The sequence below is a fragment of the Nothobranchius furzeri genome, chromosome 3 (assembly GCF_043380555.1).
Source record: "Nothobranchius furzeri strain GRZ-AD chromosome 3, NfurGRZ-RIMD1, whole genome shotgun sequence".
NCBI classification, from domain to species: domain Eukaryota; kingdom Metazoa; phylum Chordata; class Actinopteri; order Cyprinodontiformes; family Nothobranchiidae; genus Nothobranchius; species Nothobranchius furzeri.
Window position 1 is genome coordinate 78,585,573 of NC_091743.1, and position 19,480 is coordinate 78,605,052.

General features: G+C 43.9%; 1 protein-coding gene across 6 annotated transcripts in view; it reads left to right on the forward strand.

Moving 5' to 3' along the window:
• Positions 1–19,480, forward strand: part of LOC107384816 (plasma membrane calcium-transporting ATPase 1) — a 90,124-nt gene that overhangs the window by 61,797 nt on the left and 8,847 nt on the right. For all 6 annotated transcript variants that reach the window (XM_015958275.3, XM_015958279.3, XM_015958277.3 and 3 more), the window contains 10 exons: positions 214–387; positions 6,584–6,798; positions 6,881–7,123; positions 7,475–7,716; positions 7,805–8,042; positions 12,848–13,027; positions 16,261–16,348; positions 16,500–16,606; positions 18,757–18,948; positions 19,215–19,428. In XM_015958275.3, coding sequence (XP_015813761.3) covers positions 214–387; positions 6,584–6,798; positions 6,881–7,123; positions 7,475–7,716; positions 7,805–8,042; positions 12,848–13,027; positions 16,261–16,348; positions 16,500–16,606; positions 18,757–18,948; positions 19,215–19,428 — 1,893 coding nt within the window. The remainder of the gene's footprint in view (positions 1–213; positions 388–6,583; positions 6,799–6,880; positions 7,124–7,474; positions 7,717–7,804; positions 8,043–12,847; positions 13,028–16,260; positions 16,349–16,499; positions 16,607–18,756; positions 18,949–19,214; positions 19,429–19,480) is intronic.

A 19,480-nucleotide genomic window follows, 5' to 3' on the forward strand; every position in this document is an offset into this window, starting at 1 on the left:
CGCCATCTTTTGCTTTTTATTTACTGATGAACATTGTTTTCTTTCATCTTGTCTCCCTGTTCGGAAACATAAAACTTTCGTTTTCTCCTTATCCTTACCCCCACCCTCCAACTCCCCCTGACCTCCCCCGCACCAACATGTCCTGACTCAACCTCGTGTCCACCTTTTCTGTTGTCCCTTAATAACCCTGCACCCTCACCTCCACCTCACCAGCCAAGACTCAGGATGGAGTCGCTCTGGAGATCCAGCCACTGAAGTGTGAGGAGGCTGCCGAGTTGGAGGAGAAAGCTGAGGTTAAACAGGTGAAGAAGGTCAATGTGACGAAGAAGGAAAAGTCTGTGCTGCAGGGAAAGCTGACGAGACTCGCTGTACAGATTGGAAAAGCTGGTGAGGAACTCACACACACACACACACACACACGCACACACACACACACACACACACACACACACACACACACATGAACACTGATGGCCCGTCTGTCCACCCTGTTTTAGGATAAAAGGGGTTTCCACGCAGTAGCAAAATGTAGTAAATAAGTTTGCTGGCTAATAATTTTCTCGCCCTTTTAATATATTATAGCTTTTCAGAATATCAGTCACTATAAACAAGTTGGTCAAAATGGCTTTTTTTTTTTTTTATTAATTTAACAAAACACTATATTACCCACCTGATTCCTATCCCTGATGGCCGACTTCTGGTCCGCGTTTGCGCTAATACTCTGGTTATGGGCTTTTAGAGACTGAAAACATGTGAACACCAGCTGTCACAGCTCAAACGGGACATGTTACACTCCTTCTGCCGACTGCTCCAGAAGGGTGTGAGGATGATCTTAAAGTTTGGACAAAGCTAACATACAGTAGCATTTTAGCTACTTAGCTACAGCGAGGCAATAAACAACCTTAAAGCTTTGAGGCTCAGAAAGGCAGAGAAATTATTAACTCACAATAAAAGAGATGTTTTGAGTTTGCGTCCTCTAGGGATGGGTACCTTTGACATTTGAATCGATCCGGTACTAATTCCCGGTACCTACGAATCGATACCGGTACTTAACGGCACCAATTTTCGATACTTTTGAGTGTTTAATATTTTTAATTCTCTTTTATAATTAAATATATATTTTTCTCAACATATAACAATATTTGATAAATATCACGATAAATAACATACAACTGTTTGTATTTTAACATCGTCCTTGTAGTTTTATAAGTTGATAATTAAACTGAAGTAAACATCTTTACTGTGAACTAAATTTACTGTGTACAGTGGGGCAAAAAAGTATTTAGTCAGCCACCGATTGTGCAAGTTCTCCTACTTAAAATAATGACAGAGGTCAGTAATTTTCATCATATGTACACTTCACCTGTGAGAGACAGAATGTGAAAAAAATCCATGAATTCACATGGCAGGATTTTTAAAGAATTTGTAAATCAGGGTGGAAAATAAGTATTTGGTCAATAACAAAAATTCAACTCAATACTTTGTAACATAACCTTTGTTGGCAATAACAGAGGTCAAACGATTACTATAGGTCTTTACCAGGTTTGCACACACAGTAGCTGGTATTTTGGCCCATTCCTCCATGCAGATCTTCTCGAGAGCAGTGATGTTTTGGGGCTGTCGCCGAGCAACACGGACTTTCAACTCCCTCCACAGATTTTCTATGGGGTTGAGGTCTAGAGACTGGCTAGGCCACTCCAGGACTTTCTAATGCTTCTTACGGAGTCACTCCTTTGTTGCCCGGGCAGTGTGTTTGGGATCATTGTCGTGTTGGAAGACCCAGCCACATTTCATCTTCAAAGCTCTCACTGATGGAAGGAGGTTTTAGCTCAGAATCTCACGATACATGGCCCCATTCATTCTGTCCTTAACACGGATCAGTCGTCCTGTCCCCTTAGCAGAAAAACAGCCCCAAAGCATGATGTTCCCACACCCATGCTTCACAGTAGGTATGGTGTTCTTGGGATGCAACTCAGTATCCTTCTTCCTCCAAACACGACGAGTTGAGTTTATACCAAAAAGTTCTACTTTGGTTTCATCTGACCACATGACATTCTCCCCATCCTCTGCAGTATCATCCATGTGCTCTCTGGCAAACTTCAGACGGGCCTGGACATGCACTGGCTTCAGCAGCGGAACACGCCTGGCACTGCAGGATTTGATTCCCTGCCGTTGTAGTGTGTTACTGATGGTGACCTTTGTTACTGTGGTCCCAGCTCTCTACAGGTCATTCACCAGGTCCCCCCGTGTGGTTCTGGGATTCTAGCTCACCGTTCTCATGATCATTTTGACCACACGGGATGAGATCTTGCGTGGAGCCCCAGATCGAGGGAGATCATCAGTGGTCTTGTATGTCTTCCATTTTCTGATAATTGCTCCCACAGTTGATTTTTTCACACCAAGCTGCTTGCCTATTGTAGATTCACTCTTCCCAGTCTGGTGCAGGTCTACAATTCTTTTCCTGGTGTCCTTCGAAAGCTCTTTGGTCTTGGCCATAGTGGAGTTTGGAGTCTGACTGTTTGAGGCTGTGGACAGGTGTCTTTTATACAGATAATGAGTTCAAACAGGTGCCATTAATACAGGTAACGAGTGGAGGACAGAAACGCTTCTTAAAGAAGACGTTACAGGTCTGTGAGAGTCAGAGATTTTCCTTGTTTGAAGTGACCAAATACTTATTTTCCACCCTGATTTACAAATAAATTCTTTAAAAAATCCTGCCATGTGAATTCATGGATTTTTTTTCACATTCTGTCTCTCACAGTTGAAGTGTACCTATGATGAAAATTACTGACCTCTGTCATCATTTTAAGTGGGAGAACTTGCACAATCGGTGGCTGACTAAATACTTTTTTGCCCCACTGTATCTTCATTCCTTTTGCCGTCCTTTTTCAATAGATTTTTCCTACTGGGAAGTTAGAATTTCTGAGGAGAAAGCGAACGCACCATTAGATGGTAACAATGGTGGCATAGGAAGCTAACATATCAAGCTAACGTTATCTTAAACAGTTTATTTAACTGCTGGAGCAGATTTAAACGGTGATGCCTCACACTTAAATCGTTTTCACTGGTTTCATCTTCACCCAATCACCCGTCGCATTTAGTAAAGTGAAGCCAAACTTTAGAGCGCGTTCATATTCTTCTAGTCGGAATTTCGGAGTTCCGAGGAGAAAGCGAACGCACCATTAGTGAAACGGAAGCTAACAAATCAAGCTAACGTTATCTTAAACTTTTTATTTACCTACCGGAGCTGATTAAGATGAGGATGTCTCACTTAGATCGTTGTCGCTGGTTTCATCATCACGCAGTTATCCATCACATTTAGTGAAGTGGATCCAAGCTTTAGCTTTCGTTATTTCTACCCATGCTGCTCTGTTTACAACTCGCTCGTAGCGACCGATGACATAACGCTCTTGCGCATGCGCAGCTGTCTAGGCAAGTTCTCGTTATGAAGGACAGGTACCGAAACGAGGCACCGTTTCAAATGAAGTGAATCTGTGCTCGGTTGGTATTGTGGAATTCGGTCGGTACCTTAAAATGTACCGAATTCTGTACCCATCCCTAGCATCCTCAACATGTAATTTTATAGGCTATACCGGGGTCGGCAACCTGCGGCTCTTCCATCCATCTGATGCGGCTCTCTGTGCTTGTAAAATAATGAATGGATATTTAAATAAAATGCTTTATTTTTACTGAATTAATTTTATATCTGTAAGTCAATTCTATGTAAAGATTATCTGCGTAAACCTGAACAGGCCCAACCCGGTCTTACTGTGAGACCGGGTTGACGGGTCACGCTTGTGCGTAATCATGTGCGCTGTCTGAGATTCTGGGCTTCTCCTCAGACGGCTCCTGGATGTGTCGCCACATTGGAGACAGGAACAAGCACTATTCAGCCAAAGTTTCATAATCAGGGAACATTTTCTAAGTGACAAGTCTCTCTAAGAGACAGGGTTTGGAAAACACTCGCTTCAGTGGGAGGAACCTTCCCGCATGCGCTCTGGTTCTGCAACGCGCTCCAAGCCAGTCTCCACAACTTCAGCTTGCTGTGCACATATGCGCTGACAGCGAGCTGCGCTGAGCAGTGTCCAGCTCAGATGTTCAGATGGGAATCTTTTAGCTACATCTGCAATGTGCATAACGAATAAAATGTCTGTTCGTCTGCGTGCGTCGGGGTAATTCTTTCTATTCTTTCTCCGTCAAAATAAACGGTCAAATACGGGAACAGCCCTGCTTTTGACTGTTTTGTTTTCTTGTGAAAATTGTTGGAAAGAGATCAAATTTTACTTGATTACCACCAGAGCCTGCGCCGTTATCTCCGTGATGGTAAATGAGGGAAAAACAAATTGATCGGATCCTGCACGTCTTTTAACACATTGGTCAGGATTGACGCACTTTGTTTTCATTTAGTTGGTTAAAAAAAAGTCGGGCTCGGGTTGGACCAGAGAATCCTGAAAACCTTTTTGGGCCGGGTCGGGCTGGGGCTCCACCCCCTCGGGCCGGGCCGGTCACGGGCTCAGATTTTAGGCCCGTGCAGGGCTCTAATTGGGAGCATATATATAGAAAAATAAATTGGTCCAAGCACTGAACCCTGTGGTATTCCACAAGTAACCCTGGAGTATGAAGACGATTTGTTCATGTACATTTACTAAATGAAATCTATCAGACAGGTAGGATTTAAACCAGCCTGACACTGTTCCTTTGATCCCTACAACATGTTCAAGCCTTTCTAAAAGAACGTTGTGATCAACTGTGTCAAAGGCAGCACTGAGATCTAACAAGACTAGAACAGACACAAGATTCTTATTTGAGGCCATGAGAATATCATTTGTAACTTTCACTAATGCAGTTTCAGTGCTGTGATTGTAAAACCAGACTGAAATTCCTCAAACTGATCATTGGTGTTTAAATGCGCACATAGTTGGATGGCCACTATTTTCTCAAGGACTTTTAATAAAACTGAAAGCTTAGATATTGGTCTATAATTCATTGGGTCATCTGGATCCAGAGAAGGCTTCTTAAGTAAAGGTTTGATTACAGCAACCTTAAAATCCTGTGGTACATATCCATTTACTAAGGATAGATTGATTGTATCTAGAATGGGGGCAGTAACCAAAGGAAATGCATCTTTAAATAATTTGGTTGGGATTGGATCAAAAATGTAAGTTGAAGGTTTGGATCAAGCTAATATTTTTGATAACTCTGAAAGCTCAACTGGATCAAAACGGTTCAAACACAGATGAGGTTCTACAGTTACCTCTGATGCTGCCTCACTTACCGAGGATGACGAAATCGTATTAGGGAGGACGCTAATGATTTTGTTTCTAATAGAATTAATTTTACTCGTGAAAAATCCCATGAACTCGTTGCTGCTGAGGGGTAAGGGAATAGATGGTTCAGAGCTATGATTCTGTGTAAACTTGGCGACTGTACTGAAAAAAAAAAAGTAGGATTATTCTCATTCTCCTCAAATAGCGATGAAAAATATGCAGTTCTAGCTTGTCAACGCTTATTTTTGTAAAGTACTTAACTCCTGTGCCACCGTTGCCCCAAGCTAAAGGTGTGGAACACTGAAAACCCCTGTTTTAATGATTATTTCTTATTCTAACGGGTCACTCTTGAGTTTTTCATGTAGACTGAACATGAAAATATTCTCCTACACCTATCTCCTGCATTAGCTTCTGATAGAAAATAGAAAGTGAAACTCTAGGATTAGTTAAGCCTGACAGATCTACGTCACACTGTCACTTATTCATGGACTCTTCCATCTTGACTCACGACGGGGAAGGCTGTTTTTGGTTTGGCATCCAGAAAACGGCAAAGAACGTCTCAGCTAGAAGAAGCAAACTGTTAGCATTAGCAACTCCACCACACAGCAGAACTTCTCTAGGCTTGTGTTATTTGTGGAGGTAAAGCATCAACGTTGCAGAGAAACTGTCAGTCGTGTTGCCTTTAGCCAATCAGAGGAGAGATATCCTCATATCAGGAAGTAAAACTCCAAATTCCCCCTTTTGCTGCCACCCTCTTTGACAGTAGACTTGTCCATGCTGATTCAAGCAATTCTGCCCCCCCCACCCCCCCACCCCCGAGTACGGCTTGCAAGACCTTCATTTCTACTAGAGACCTAGTAGGGGTTAACGGTTCACGGGGAATGTTGAACCATTTTGGTTCGGTACGAGTTTTACAGAAGAAACTCTGGGCGGTGTGAGTGAGTTTTTAAGGCTCACTGCGGAAATAAAAACACGAAGCATCAACAGTCAAACACAATACTTGTCCGTATGAGCGTGACACTCATAGCTGCACAAATAACCTGTGAAATAATTAAACATCATGCTAGATCAGCAGCCTGTGATGACACCTGGTTCAGATATTTAATAAATAAATATAATAATTTACCAAAAATTAATCTACCCGAGCTCTTCAAAACAATGAACCGAACTGAATACAATTTTAGCGTTCCGTTACACCTCTTTCCTTTTGCATGTCTAAGTCAGACTCTAGTGATGAAACCAGTAAAATCACAATTTTATGTTGTCAGGTTTGTGCTGTTGTAGTTCTAAGCGGGGTGTGGTTTTGTTTCCACCAGGTCTGTTCATGTCGACCCTCACCGTCATCATCCTCATCGTCTACTTTGCGATTGACACCTTTGGGATCCAGGGTCGGCCCTGGTTGGTTGAGTGCTTACCAATATACATCCAGTATTTAGTAAAGTTCTTCATCATCGGTGTGACGGTTCTGGTGGTAGCAGTTCCTGAGGGTCTGCCGCTGGCTGTTACCATCTCTCTGGCTTACTCAGTTAAAGTATGCAGGATGGGACAATCAAAACTGCTGTCTTATTGTCCCCGTTAAGCGTCAGTAAGCAAATTATTGTTTTGTGTTCTAGAAAATGATGAAGGACAATAACTTGGTGCGACACTTGGATGCGTGTGAGACTATGGGCAACGCCACAGCCATCTGTTCAGACAAAACGGGTACACTCACCATGAACCGCATGACGGTGGTGCAGGCGTTCATTGGTGATTCACACTTCAAGAAAGTCCCTGAGCCGGATGCCATTGAGCCAAGAGTTCTGGACATGTTGGTTAACAGCATCTCAATTAACTCAGCGTACACCTCTGATATCCAGGTACTGCCTTTGGCTGGAAGTTTGGGCCCACCCTTTAACCCTCCCACTGTCCTAATGGGTGTGACCCCGCAAGGAAAGTTGACCATTGAGCAGGATTGATGGTTTATCCCTTGAGGTCCATGTGGCAGGGGTGAGGTGGTGCTCACTCCTCACCCCTGCCACATGGACCCAAGGGATAAACCATCAACCCTGCTCAGTGGTTTACTTTCCTCACGGGGTCACACCCATTAGGACAGTGAGAGGGTTAATTGATTGTTGGAAGAAAGAACTAATATGTACTAAATACCTTTGTTGTAAAGTAAAATAATGGGCCAGGGAGCTGCTTGGTCATTAATCCTGATGTCTCCACAGGCTCCGGAGAGAGAAGGTGGCCTCCCCCGTCATGTGGGTAACAAGACAGAGTGTGCTCTGCTGGGTCTTGTTCTGGAACTAAAGAGGGAGTATGATTCAATCAGAAACGAGATCCCTGAGGAACAACACTTCAAGGTGTACACGTTTAACTCCTCTCGCAAGTCAATGAGCACCGTGCTAAAGATCCCTGATGTAGGCTTTAGGATGTACAGCAAAGGAGCATCAGAGATCATCTTGAGGAAGTAAGAAAATCCTTATCCATGTGTCCGATGGACCTGCTGCTTGTTGCGTAATGCCTTTTAAATTTTGTGTGCCTTATTTCTCTGCTAGATGTTCCCATATCTTAGATGCCCATGGTCAGCCCCGCATCTTCAAACCGAAAGACCGCGAGGAGATGGTGTGTAAGGTAATCGAGCCAATGGCGTGTGAAGGGCTGAGGACCATCTGTGTGGCGTACAGGGACTTTCCCGCTGAAGCTGGAGAGCCAGACTGGGACAATGAGAATGAAATCCTGAGTGGTCTGACCTGCATTGCTGTGGTGGGCATTGAGGATCCCGTCAGACCCGAGGTACGCTATTTGTGATGACTAAAGCCGTCCAGTCTCACCAGGGTAGTTCAGTAGGACCTGATCCTAAAGTAGCTGTTTTTATGGTTTCTTAGGGCTTGTAATGATGCATATGTGTTCATCATGGCTGCCTCACCAAACCTGCATTTGCGTGAAGTGTGGTTTGTGTGCGTCCTCTGAAATCAACACATTGTTTTTTGGAGTCACGTGGGCACGCCAAACAAGATGGCAGCTGGTTAGAGTACCTCCGCCCTTCGACTTTTGATTAGATTGTTATTTCTACAGTCCAGGCCTCAATTCATTGCCACTCTCCTTCGCGTGTTGAGTAAGAGCCGCCCGCTGTCACCTATTTGAAGCAAAATAAGGAATATAATCCAGTAATGGCTTCACCGAAGCAGACTAAAAGTTCGAGCCGAGTGGCTACTCGCAGCAGCCCTGAACATGAGGAGGAAGGGGGCGAGGCAGCTGCCCCGCCCGACTTGGCGAAGCTATTCAGTGAAGTTTTCAAGATGAGTGGCACACTCCAAAGTGTTGCGAGCGATGTTTCTACAATAAAGCTGACGACAACCGAGCTGAATGCAAAGGTGGTGGCTATGCAAGAGAAGATCACGGAGGCCGAGACCCACATTTCCTGCTTGGAGGACACCTGGGAGCGGCTACATACTGATGACCGGGAGAGAAGCAAACAGGTGGACGCTATGCGGGAGCGCATCCAGGCCCTCAAACTACAGTAAGGGAACAACGTGAGAGTTATTGGACTGAAAGAAACCGTTGGTATTGGTGGGACACTGCTGAACTGTGTTCGGAGGATGCTTGTTGAGGGCCTGGGGGTGCGTGATGATGTTGAGGTTGAGCGTGCTCACTGCGCCTTTGCTCCGCTTCCAGACCCAAACCGAGCTCCAAGACCAGTGCTTATACGCTTCCTGAGGCAGTCAGCGAGGGATGACGTAATTACGACAGTCAAAACGAACTGCGGGTTTGATTAGGAAGGATGTCGGCTGTCTGTGTTTCCCGATTTGACCAAGGAGCTGCCGGAAAAAAGGAAGGCTTTTACAGCTGTGAAACGAAGGCTTCAGGAGCGCAACATCAAATACACCCTGGTGTTCCTGGCAACACTACGTGTAAAGTGGAAGGGGGGAAATGTAAGCTTCAGCTTGGCAAAAGCGGCGGAAAAGTTTTTCAGCCACGAGGATGAGCAGGAGAAGAGGGCGCAGGGAGGGGAGACCCCAAATTCGACTGACATAATCTCGAGGAGCCTGAGACATCTGGTGTCTGACTGTCGGAGGGTGCAGATCTCATCATCTGTCATCTTAGGGAGGGAGAAGCAGAGCAGCATCCTACGGACCCGATAAGGTTTTTGTTAAGGCCCTGTTCATGGGAATGTTTTTTTATTATGTTTTTGGCTGTGTGCACCCATACAGTGGGTCTTTTCTTCAGGGGAGGAAAGGTTAATTTTGTCTAGCATGGTTGCAGGTTTAAATCATATTGGGACTTACAATTGGAAATGACAGGAAAATATGTAAAATGTATATCTTGGAATATTAATGGGTGTAGAAATCCAACCAAAAGGCGTAAATTACGATCCTATTTAATGTCAGTACAAGGAGTGTTTGGGTGAAGATCTTATAAATATTGGTAGTACGGAATATATTCAAAGTGTTTGGGAAGCCTCTAAGGCTTATGCACGGGGCAAATTGATAGCATATGCTTAAAAAAAAGATAGTGGTCTTAAGATTCAACAATTGGAGAAGGAAATTAAATTGAGAGAAAATATTCTGTCTATTTAGTATAGCTGTGAGCTTAAGATTCAGTTAAATGAAATATATAATAAGAAAATAGAATACTCCTTGTTCAGATTAAAAACTACATTTTATGAGGGAGGTGAAAAAATGGGGAAGGTACTAGCAAGACAAGTTAAAAAGGAGGATTACTCAAACAGTATTCCTGCTATTTAACAAGGTAATTCTTTGGTAACCTCAGAAAAAGATATAAATAATGTATTTAAGCGATATTTTGAAACATCAAATGCATCCATGGTCACTGATGCTGAGAGCCAGGAAGGGTGTGATTATTTTTTTCTCTAAACTCCGTCTACCTAGATTGCTTCAGGAACAGGCAGAGTTGTTAGAGGGTCCAATAACAGAAGGAGAAATTAGAAAAGCGATTTCATTAATGAAAAGGGGGAAATCCTCAGGCTATGATGGCATTCCCGCTGAGTATTACAAAGAGTATATAGACATTCTTTCCCCGGTTTTGCAAAAAGTGTTCCAAGAATCTTTAGAAAGAGGCCAACTCCGTCCTACATTTAACGAAGACTGATTTCTTTGATTCCAAAAAAAGACAGGGATAGTACAGATCCATCAAATTACAGGCCAATTAGTTTGTTGAACTCAGATTGTTAGATACTTACTAAGGTGTTAGCCTTGTGCTTACAACAAGTCCTTCCTAATATCATACACCTGAACCAGACGAGATTTATGAGAAACCGTTCTTCAGTGGATGATGTCGGGAAGCTGCTGCATTTAATGTGGTTGAATCAGTCCAAAGATGAACCTGTAGCTGCCTTCTCCTTAGATGCAGAGAAGGCGTTTGATAAAGTTGAATGGGGTTTTCTTTTTTCTGCTTTATCAAATTTTGGATTTGGGTCACAATTTATAAATTGGGTTAAAATATTGTATAAAGATACCTTGGTACCTACCCTGGAAAGGAAAAGGGGGTGGGGGGTGCACAAGCCTGTGTGTTTTCTTTTGTTTTTGTATGTTGTACGTTATAAAAGTTCTGAAAATAATAAAAACTTTAATTATGAAAAAAAAATAACGCAATGCGTTCTGAATCTCTAATTATGAGTAACCAGTAGGCAGAGTTGACAAAATGCCATTGTCACCCCATCTCTGCTTTAGAGGTCTTGCCTACCATCTGCGATACCGCTGCTGTCATTTATTCTGTTGGGATCTCAAAAGGAACCAGCTGCTAATCTCTTCTATTGATGGCATGTTTGTTCCCTACAGATCCGGTCTGAGTTCTGTAATGTGCCCCCTAGCAGAGTCCTCCAGTACTACGTGCAGTGCAGCAGTAGGTTAATGGCCTGTATTTGATATAGCAGGTGCTCCACAACACCATCGGTCATCCACACTCGCACACACACACACACAGTCATACCTTGGAGGTGATGAGCTACAATGTAGCTACAGCTAGGGCACGCTGACAGAAGTGAAGTATTACAGAAGTATGTGAACACAACGTGCCTGCCTGTGTCAAAGCAAGGTTAAAAAGCAGGTATAAGTAAGTAGCCTTTATTGCAGACTCACAGTCCAAAGAATACACAGGAAAAATATACAAAGGTGACATCAAAAAGAAATCAACAAACTCGTTAAAAGAACGGTATCCTACAAGAGACAATCATACCAGTGCTTCCACAGTTTAGAGGTGTAGCGTACAGCACTATATCTGGTATTATTCAGAGTTAGGATGACACTGTTCTTGGACACATTAAGACGGCATATAAATTTATACATAAAATTTCTTAAAACAGCTTGACCTCTCCACTTTAAGGGGTTAAAACTTCATTTATTACTTGTTTATAGCCTACATTTTGCTCATATTTTTTTCATGAGTGAAAAGTTTACTGATATTAAGACAGGAAATAATTAGTAGAGAAAAAGTAACACTTAAGAACATTTTGCTCAGCTCACTGTTTTATTTTCAAGTGTCAAAAGTTCATTAAAGATAGGACTGGTCGATTAATCTCAGCCTTTACAGTAAATAATCTAGTATAAACAGTAATATACACATTTAAGTACATTTTGCTCGGTGTATTTTTTATGTGTCAAACGTTTATTGAAAGGAATGATTGATTTATCAGTGTTTACAAGAAACAATGTGTTCAGAAAAGTAATACAAACTGTCAAGCACATTATGCTCTGTTTGGTTTTGTTAATGACTTTGTTCTGTACTGGAGCCTACTATTACTGTTATCTATTAAATCAAAGCATATTAAAATGTGCTTGAACAATTTTATCATTTCTTAATACTGTTTGTACTGGAAGAGAGAATGGGAGGGGGTCATCAAAAATTTTACTGGTAAAAAATGGGGTCCCTTGGGAAAAAGGTTGGGAACCATTGAGTTATATAATCAAATCTAATGAGGATTTCAACAGGGATATGATCCATACTGGACATATTGTATAAGATATTCATGTGTGTCAGAGCAGCATGAGCATCTGCAGTAGTGATACAATGGTCCAACCAGGAAGGGGTATGCCAGGCTTCACTTGTATATGTGTAGCTCTCTGCCGGCAGGAGCTCTCTACTGGATAGTTTTTTAATGAAAATCAGTACAAAAATGGATCAGATGCTTGGCAAAAGCAGAGTTCTTATCAGAGATATCTGCATTCAAATCACCAATTACATAGACAGATGTTTCATTTTGTAAAAAGGAACTAATGAAAGCTTATTTAAATATTCTGTATGCATTCATATGGAGCATTCACATTTAAAATGATAAAATCTTTGCCATTCTGTTTCATTTTAACTGCAATACACCAGTCCACACCGAGTAACAACATTTATCAATGAGTCCAGACTCTTTTTCCACAGTGTAGCCACGCCTCCTGGTATCCTTCCTCTTTTAATTCCCAAACTGAAGTCAGTAGTTGACTCTCCAGCCCCAAGAAAATTGTCGTTGATGGAGTTTAGACAGTCTTAAGTTCTGCTTGGCAAAAATGTTTCTTGTAAGCACAGTATGTCATGGTGTATAGTCCCAGCCTTAAGCTAAACCTGTACAACAACTCTGTTCTCCCACCTCTCAGGTACCCGAGGCTATCACTAAATGTCAGTGTGCAGGAATCACTGTCCGGATGGTTACTGGAGATAACATCAACACGGCCCGCGCCATCGCTGCCAAGTGTGGCATATTGCAGCCGGGGAAGGAAAGCCTGTGTCTGGAGGGCAAAGAGTTCAACCGTCTAATCAGAAATGAAAAGGGAGAGGTGAGACGAGCCTGATCTGATGTTTAGTCATCATTTATGGTCCCCATCAATGCAGTAATCTTATCTGGGCTTGCTGCTTATCGCCATGTGGTGTTTAATGAAGTGGAAGGACAACCCATGAGATGTGTGTGTTTGACACTGTGCTCCAGAATCAGAAGGTTTTATTGCTATATCAAAGTTAAAAGTCCCATCAGTTGTCACACACACTGATGTGTGTGTTGTTCTCCTTATTTGACCCATCCCCTGGGGGAGTGGCCACGCTCGGGAACCATTTGGTGGTTTAACCCCCCAATCCAACCCCTTAATGCTGAGTGTCAAGCAGGCATTGTTTTTAAAGTGTTTGGTATGACCCGACCAGGAATTGAACCCTGATCTCCCAGTCTCAGGGCAGACACTCTACCACTAGGCCACTGAGCTGAGTGAGAATCACATTAGGAAATTGTTGCGGTACTTGGTGCAAGAAAGGAAGGTAAAAGTAAGAGATAAGCAAATACAGGAAGTAAGAATATAATCAGGATAAAATAACAATATAAAGTGTCGAAACTTAGAGAAACATCTTCTTTAGGTTCTGGTCAGAGTGGATTAGTTCAGGTACAAATACAACACAGGGTCATGTGACTGCGACCAGGCGACTGGAGTCGTTCATGAGTCCGACTGCAAAGGGAAAGAAACTGTTCTTGTGGTGAGCGGTTCTGATCCGAATGGATCTGAGCCTCCAGCGAGTCAAAAAGAGACGGGTCAGCTGTGATCCTGACTGCATGCCTCAGTGTGCTGGAGGTGTACAGATCCTGTGTGGAGGGGAGTCTGCAGCCAGTGACCTTCTCAGCAGAGCGTACAACACGCTGCAGCCTCTTGTCCCTGATGGCAGCTCCAGCATACCACACGGTGATGAAAGAGGTGAGGATGACTCGATGACTGCAGCGTAGAACTGCCTCATCGACTGTGCTGATAGGTTGAATTTCTTCAGCTGCATCAGGAAGTTCATCCTCTGCTGGGCCTTTTTATGATGGAGGTGATGGTGGGCTCCCACTGGCGGTCCTGGGTTATGGTGGTACCCAGGAAGTAACACGAGTCCACTGTCGTGATGGGGGTGTCAGACAGGGTTATGGGGGGGGGGCTGTGTGCTTCCTAAAGCCCACAACAACCTCCGCTGTCTTCTGGGTGTTTAGCACCAGGTTGTTGTGGCTGCATCAGGACACCAGACGTTCCACCTCCTTCTGTAAGCAGACTCATCCCCGTCAGAGATGAGTCTGATGACAGTGGTGTCGTCTGCAAACTTCATAAGCTTGACAGACTTCAAAATCAATCAAAATTTATTTATGAAGCGCTTTTCATGCAAATGCAGCTCAAAGCGCTTCACAAAATTAAAAACAACCAGACAGCAGTCGGTTTCCCACCCCTCCCACACAGATTCACATACACAGACTTGTGGTTGGAGGTGCAGCTGTTGGTGTACAGGGAGAAGATCAGAGGGGAGAGGACACAGCCCTGAGGAGAACTGGTGCTGATGGCCTGCAGGTCCGAGACATTCTTCCCCAGCCCTGACCTGCTGCTTCCTATCTGTCAGGAAGTCAGCAATCCACCTGCAGATGGGTCAGGCGTGTTCATCTGGGACAGTTTGTGTTGAAGGTAGAGCTGGAGTCCACCAACAGGATCCTGGTCTTGGTACCCAGGGAGTCCAGATGCTGCAGGATGAAGTGTAGAGCCATGTTGATGGCATCATCTACAGACCTGTTGGCTCTGTAGGCAAACAGTAGGGGGTCCGGGAGGGGGGCTGTGAGGGTCTACAGGTGGGGGAGAACCAGGTGACTTCATGACCACAGATGTCAGAGACACAGGTCTGAAGTAATCGAGTCCACTGATCCTTGGCTTCTTGGGGACAGGGACTATGGTGGAGGTCCTGAAGCAGGCGGGTGAGGAGTTGAAAATGCCCATAAACACTGGGGCCAGCTCTTCAGCATGGTGTGTTAGAGTGGCAGGAGACACGCCATCAAGGTCCGGGGCTTTTCGTGCATTTAGAGTCTGGTGTCCTTCCTGCTTGTTGTGGTGGAGATGTGATATGATGAAGACCTCCTGGGTGGGTGGGGTATGAGGAGGAGGGTACTGAAGGTAAATTCCACAGTGATGGTGATAGCTCTGGAGTGGGGGGTAGGTAACCATTGTCTATTGTTGGGTCCGGGACAGGTGAGACCTTCCTGGTGGCTCGTTGGTTTATGCTTGATGCGTCCGCGAGGTTCGCACGGCTCCGCGCGGCAAAATTGCATCAATTTTTCGATATTTAATTTTTCATTTATTGACATTAAAATAAAAATACAGAAAAAAATTGCTACAAGCCAAAATGAAAAAGGGGACAGAAAGAAGAAAAACTTATGTTATCTGCCCCTTTTAACTAAAATAACATTAATACAAATGAAACAATCATGATTCTTAGAAGAAAATTGGAACAATATAGTTCCTGGACTGGTTGGCCCACACAATCTCAACCCATGAATTAAAAAGAAAGAGAAAACGAGTTACACAGAGAGAAGCATAAAGTTATAGACCTCTATTCATACATATATACACGAATGAATACATAGACTTGTTTCCTTTTTTTCTTCTTCTTCTTCTTTCATCCCCCCAACCCCTTTCCCTCACACATTTATGTAACAACCACGCGCCTCCGCACGGCCCAAACTTTCTGCACCGCGCACCTAGGAAATTTTCTAACCACGCGGACGGTCGGACGTGGAAAAACATGGCGGACCGGCAAGAACTAGTATGGCAGAGGTTCGTAAATACAGACATTTGTATGATTCAGCTCTCAGAGATCACCGTGATCAACATGTTGTTAATAATTCTTGGAGGGAAATAGCTCGCACTGTCGGAAAAGACGAGGACGCTGTTAAAAATGCTGGAATGCCATGTTGTAAACAACAGTAATTTTTACTTCTACTATGGTGTAGTGTTGGATGCATGCTGTAGAGCTCCATGCTGCCCCCTACAGTTTGGGAGAATATTGGCTCACCACAGAGACAAGCCGCATGAACCATAAACACTGCGAGTTGTGAAGCGCGTTCCATCCGTGAGCCGCATCACCGCGCGGAAAGTGAATGCGTCAAGCATAAACCAACCTTAAGCTGTTGGCCAGGAGCAGATTATCAGTTCCTGGGCTTCTGAGCTTGTAGTTTGGAATGTTTCTGAAACTTTTCCACACAGAGATGAGTCAGTTTCAGATTTCCTCTGATGTTTAGGTGGAACAAGAACGTCTGGACAAGGTTTGGCCCAATCTGCGTGTTCTGGCCCGCTCATCACCGACAGACAAGCACACACTGGTTAAAGGTGAGCGCATTCTGAGGATGTTTCCTGTTGTTCAGTGTGTTCAGCTCCTCCTCTTCCCCCTCCTTCTGAGTTATGTGTAATCATGACCAGCACGAAGACAATCGACTCCTAACTGAAACTCATTGAGCCTGTGTTTGTCTCTGTGATCCAGGCATCATCGACAGCACGGTGGGAGAAACCCGACAGGTGGTGGCAGTGACGGGAGATGGTACTAACGATGGCCCCGCCCTCAAGAAAGCTGATGTTGGCTTTGCCATGGTAACTGCTCCTTATCTGTTTCTTTGTTCCTCAGTTCTCTGGTGCTTCACACATCTGTTTCAGTAGAAGCAGATATGAAGCGTTGTCCACTTCTAATATTGAATTAGACACCAGGGATTCACTTCAATCAATCTGGCTGTCCTCTCATAGCTGGGCCTGCCAGACTCGTCCTGTCTACACGGAGAACTAGTCTGGTTACTCACAGGCAGAGAGGCACATGAGGTCAGACCTCCTTTTCACCCCTGGGTTCCTATAAGCCGATATTCCTGACTCGTCTTCCCATGTCCCGCGGTCTGTCACCCGACTCCGCTGGTCTGACAGGTCTCAATCCTTCTGTTGGCCGGGGTTCTGTCTCCTCCGACAGGAAGCCGTCCACCTCACTGCGCTTCGTCATGTCCATCACTGCTTCCCGTGCACTGCTGTAGGTTTTCGTTCCACTTTCCCAGTGCGTGTATCGAGAGGTGTCTGGGATTGGATTTTCATTCATTTGAGCTTCTTCTTTATTAACATGTAGACTTTCCTTTGTTGTAGTGTTTTTGCTGTTTAGTCATGGTAGAAATATATTTCGTCTTCACTGAGCTTCACCTTTTCCTTCTTCAGTATCATTTCTTTTGTCTTGTATTGTTTATGATGATTGATCTGGGTGTCTGACCTTCGTTCAGATTCGGTGCCAGAGCTCCGTGTGCTCTCTGTATTTCGAGATCTTCATCTATTTCAAATTCTTTTTGTCGCCGGTTGTCCAACACCTTTGTCCATTTCTGAGATCGTGATTTGCTTTGTTACGTACAGCCTTAGATTATTCCTCCCCGCTCTCGCTTCCATTTCATCCAGTTTGTCCCACATAATCCTCCGTTCTTCCTGTAGCTCTTGAATGGCCTTGTTAGCTTCGTGACTCCGTAGCTCCAGCTCCTCTGTTCTTTCTGTCAAAGCCTGTATTTTCTCATTTTGCTCTTTAACTCATTCACTGCCAGCCGTTTCCTGATTGCTAACGGCCTTCGCTGCCAGCGTTTCATCGTTTTTACTGTTTTTTTTAAGAGTCACAGAACGTTGCGCGCTAGGATTATGTCGATGCCAAAACAACCAAAACAAAGCAGAGACTCACCTCTTACATCAGGAAGAATCCGTGTGTTTCGAGCGTTATCCGTTCTTTCATAATTCGTTGTTGAATTGTGATCGGCAGACACTTTTCCGGTTCGCGCCTCACTTTTTTTTACAGGAACGGCCCAAAACGATCTCCTAATACATGGATGGTCTGCTTCCTGATCATGTGACGTGTGACGTATGCTGATGAAGATCGGCTTCAGGGCTGAGATGTTTGTTCTCTCAGCGCGGGGCCTCGTTCTGATGCTCAAACAGTAAAAAAATGCAAATGACTACTTTAGTCGTCATTGGCAGTGAATGAGTTAATTTCCTCTGGTATCTTATCGAGGGTGCGATCCATATCTTCCTCCATCAGTTCATTTCTTATATCAGTTGCAAGCTCTTCTTTAAACATTTTTAAAGCGGAGTTATTTGCGTGTTTTTCAGCGAGCTTCCAAGCCACACGTCCACTCTACTTCGCCGTCATCCGAAAGTCCTATTATGTTTCCATTTTTGGTTCTTTTTTAATTCACAGGAAAGGTTTCTCTTTACCTTGCTGACAGTTTTGTTTGCGTCTGCAAAAAAGAACCAAAAATGGGATTAGAAACCAAACAGAATGTACCAAAGAAGTCCTATTATGTATTATTTTATTAATTTGTTATATATAATGTTTAAGGTTTACGTTTATGCAACCAATGCTTAATAAAATTGGTCTTTTATTAATTTATTTATTTTTTCATGCTTGTTCTTGCTGGCTCTTGTTCTCTGAGTAATATCACTTGTTCGGGTCTTTCATACGTTCCACAGTGTGAAATAGGTAAAGTATGTATGATTTGGGCTGATATCGGTATGGGTCGATACTGAAGGCTGAAGCATCGGTATCATATCGGAAGGAGAAAAGTTGTATCGGGACATCCCTAGTAAAACGTCACACTCGGGGTGAGAGATGTTTAGCAGGATCTCGTTAATGCAAAGGTGCTTTTTAACCTGATTACATCTCCATGGTAATGCGTGAAGGTGGAAGGGCTTTTATTCTTCAGCTGTTGAGAATCGTTTCTATCGTGTTTCAGGGAATCGCCGGCACGGATGTGGCTAAAGAAGCATCTGACATCATCCTAACCGATGACAACTTCACCAGCATCGTGAAGGCTGTCATGTGGGGAAGAAACGTCTACGACAGCATCTCCAAGTTCTTGCAGTTCCAGTTGACTGTCAACGTGGTGGCTGTGATTGTGGCGTTCACTGGCGCCTGCATCACCCAGGTACACCATACCGCTCCAGGCACACTGAAACACATGCACAGCTCATACACAGACCTGGGAACTCTTTTAGATGACTTGCCAGTGTTGCCAGTGGCAGATTATGGATGTGATATTTCTTTATGGTGATGCTCAGTATATTAAAACTGAACGCATCTTTGTTTTACTGAAACAAAGGTCTTTCAAAGCTGCCTCACCTTGTTCCAGCCCTGTGTCTTTTAGGTGGTTTAAAGTCTAAATTAAGTTTAACTGAGGTTCTCCTCCTTCAGGATTCTCCTCTGAAGGCCGTCCAGATGCTGTGGGTCAACCTCATCATGGACACACTGGCGTCTCTTGCTCTGGCCACTGAGCCGCCCACAGAGTCTCTGTTGCTACGGAAACCATACGGACGCAATAAGCCTCTCATCTCCAGGACGATGATGAAAAACATCTTGGGCCATGCTGTGTTCCAGCTTGTCATTATCTTCACGCTCCTCTTTGCGGGTGAGTACAACAACTGTCTGTTGTCTCGTTTAAAAGAGGTCCAACATTTTCT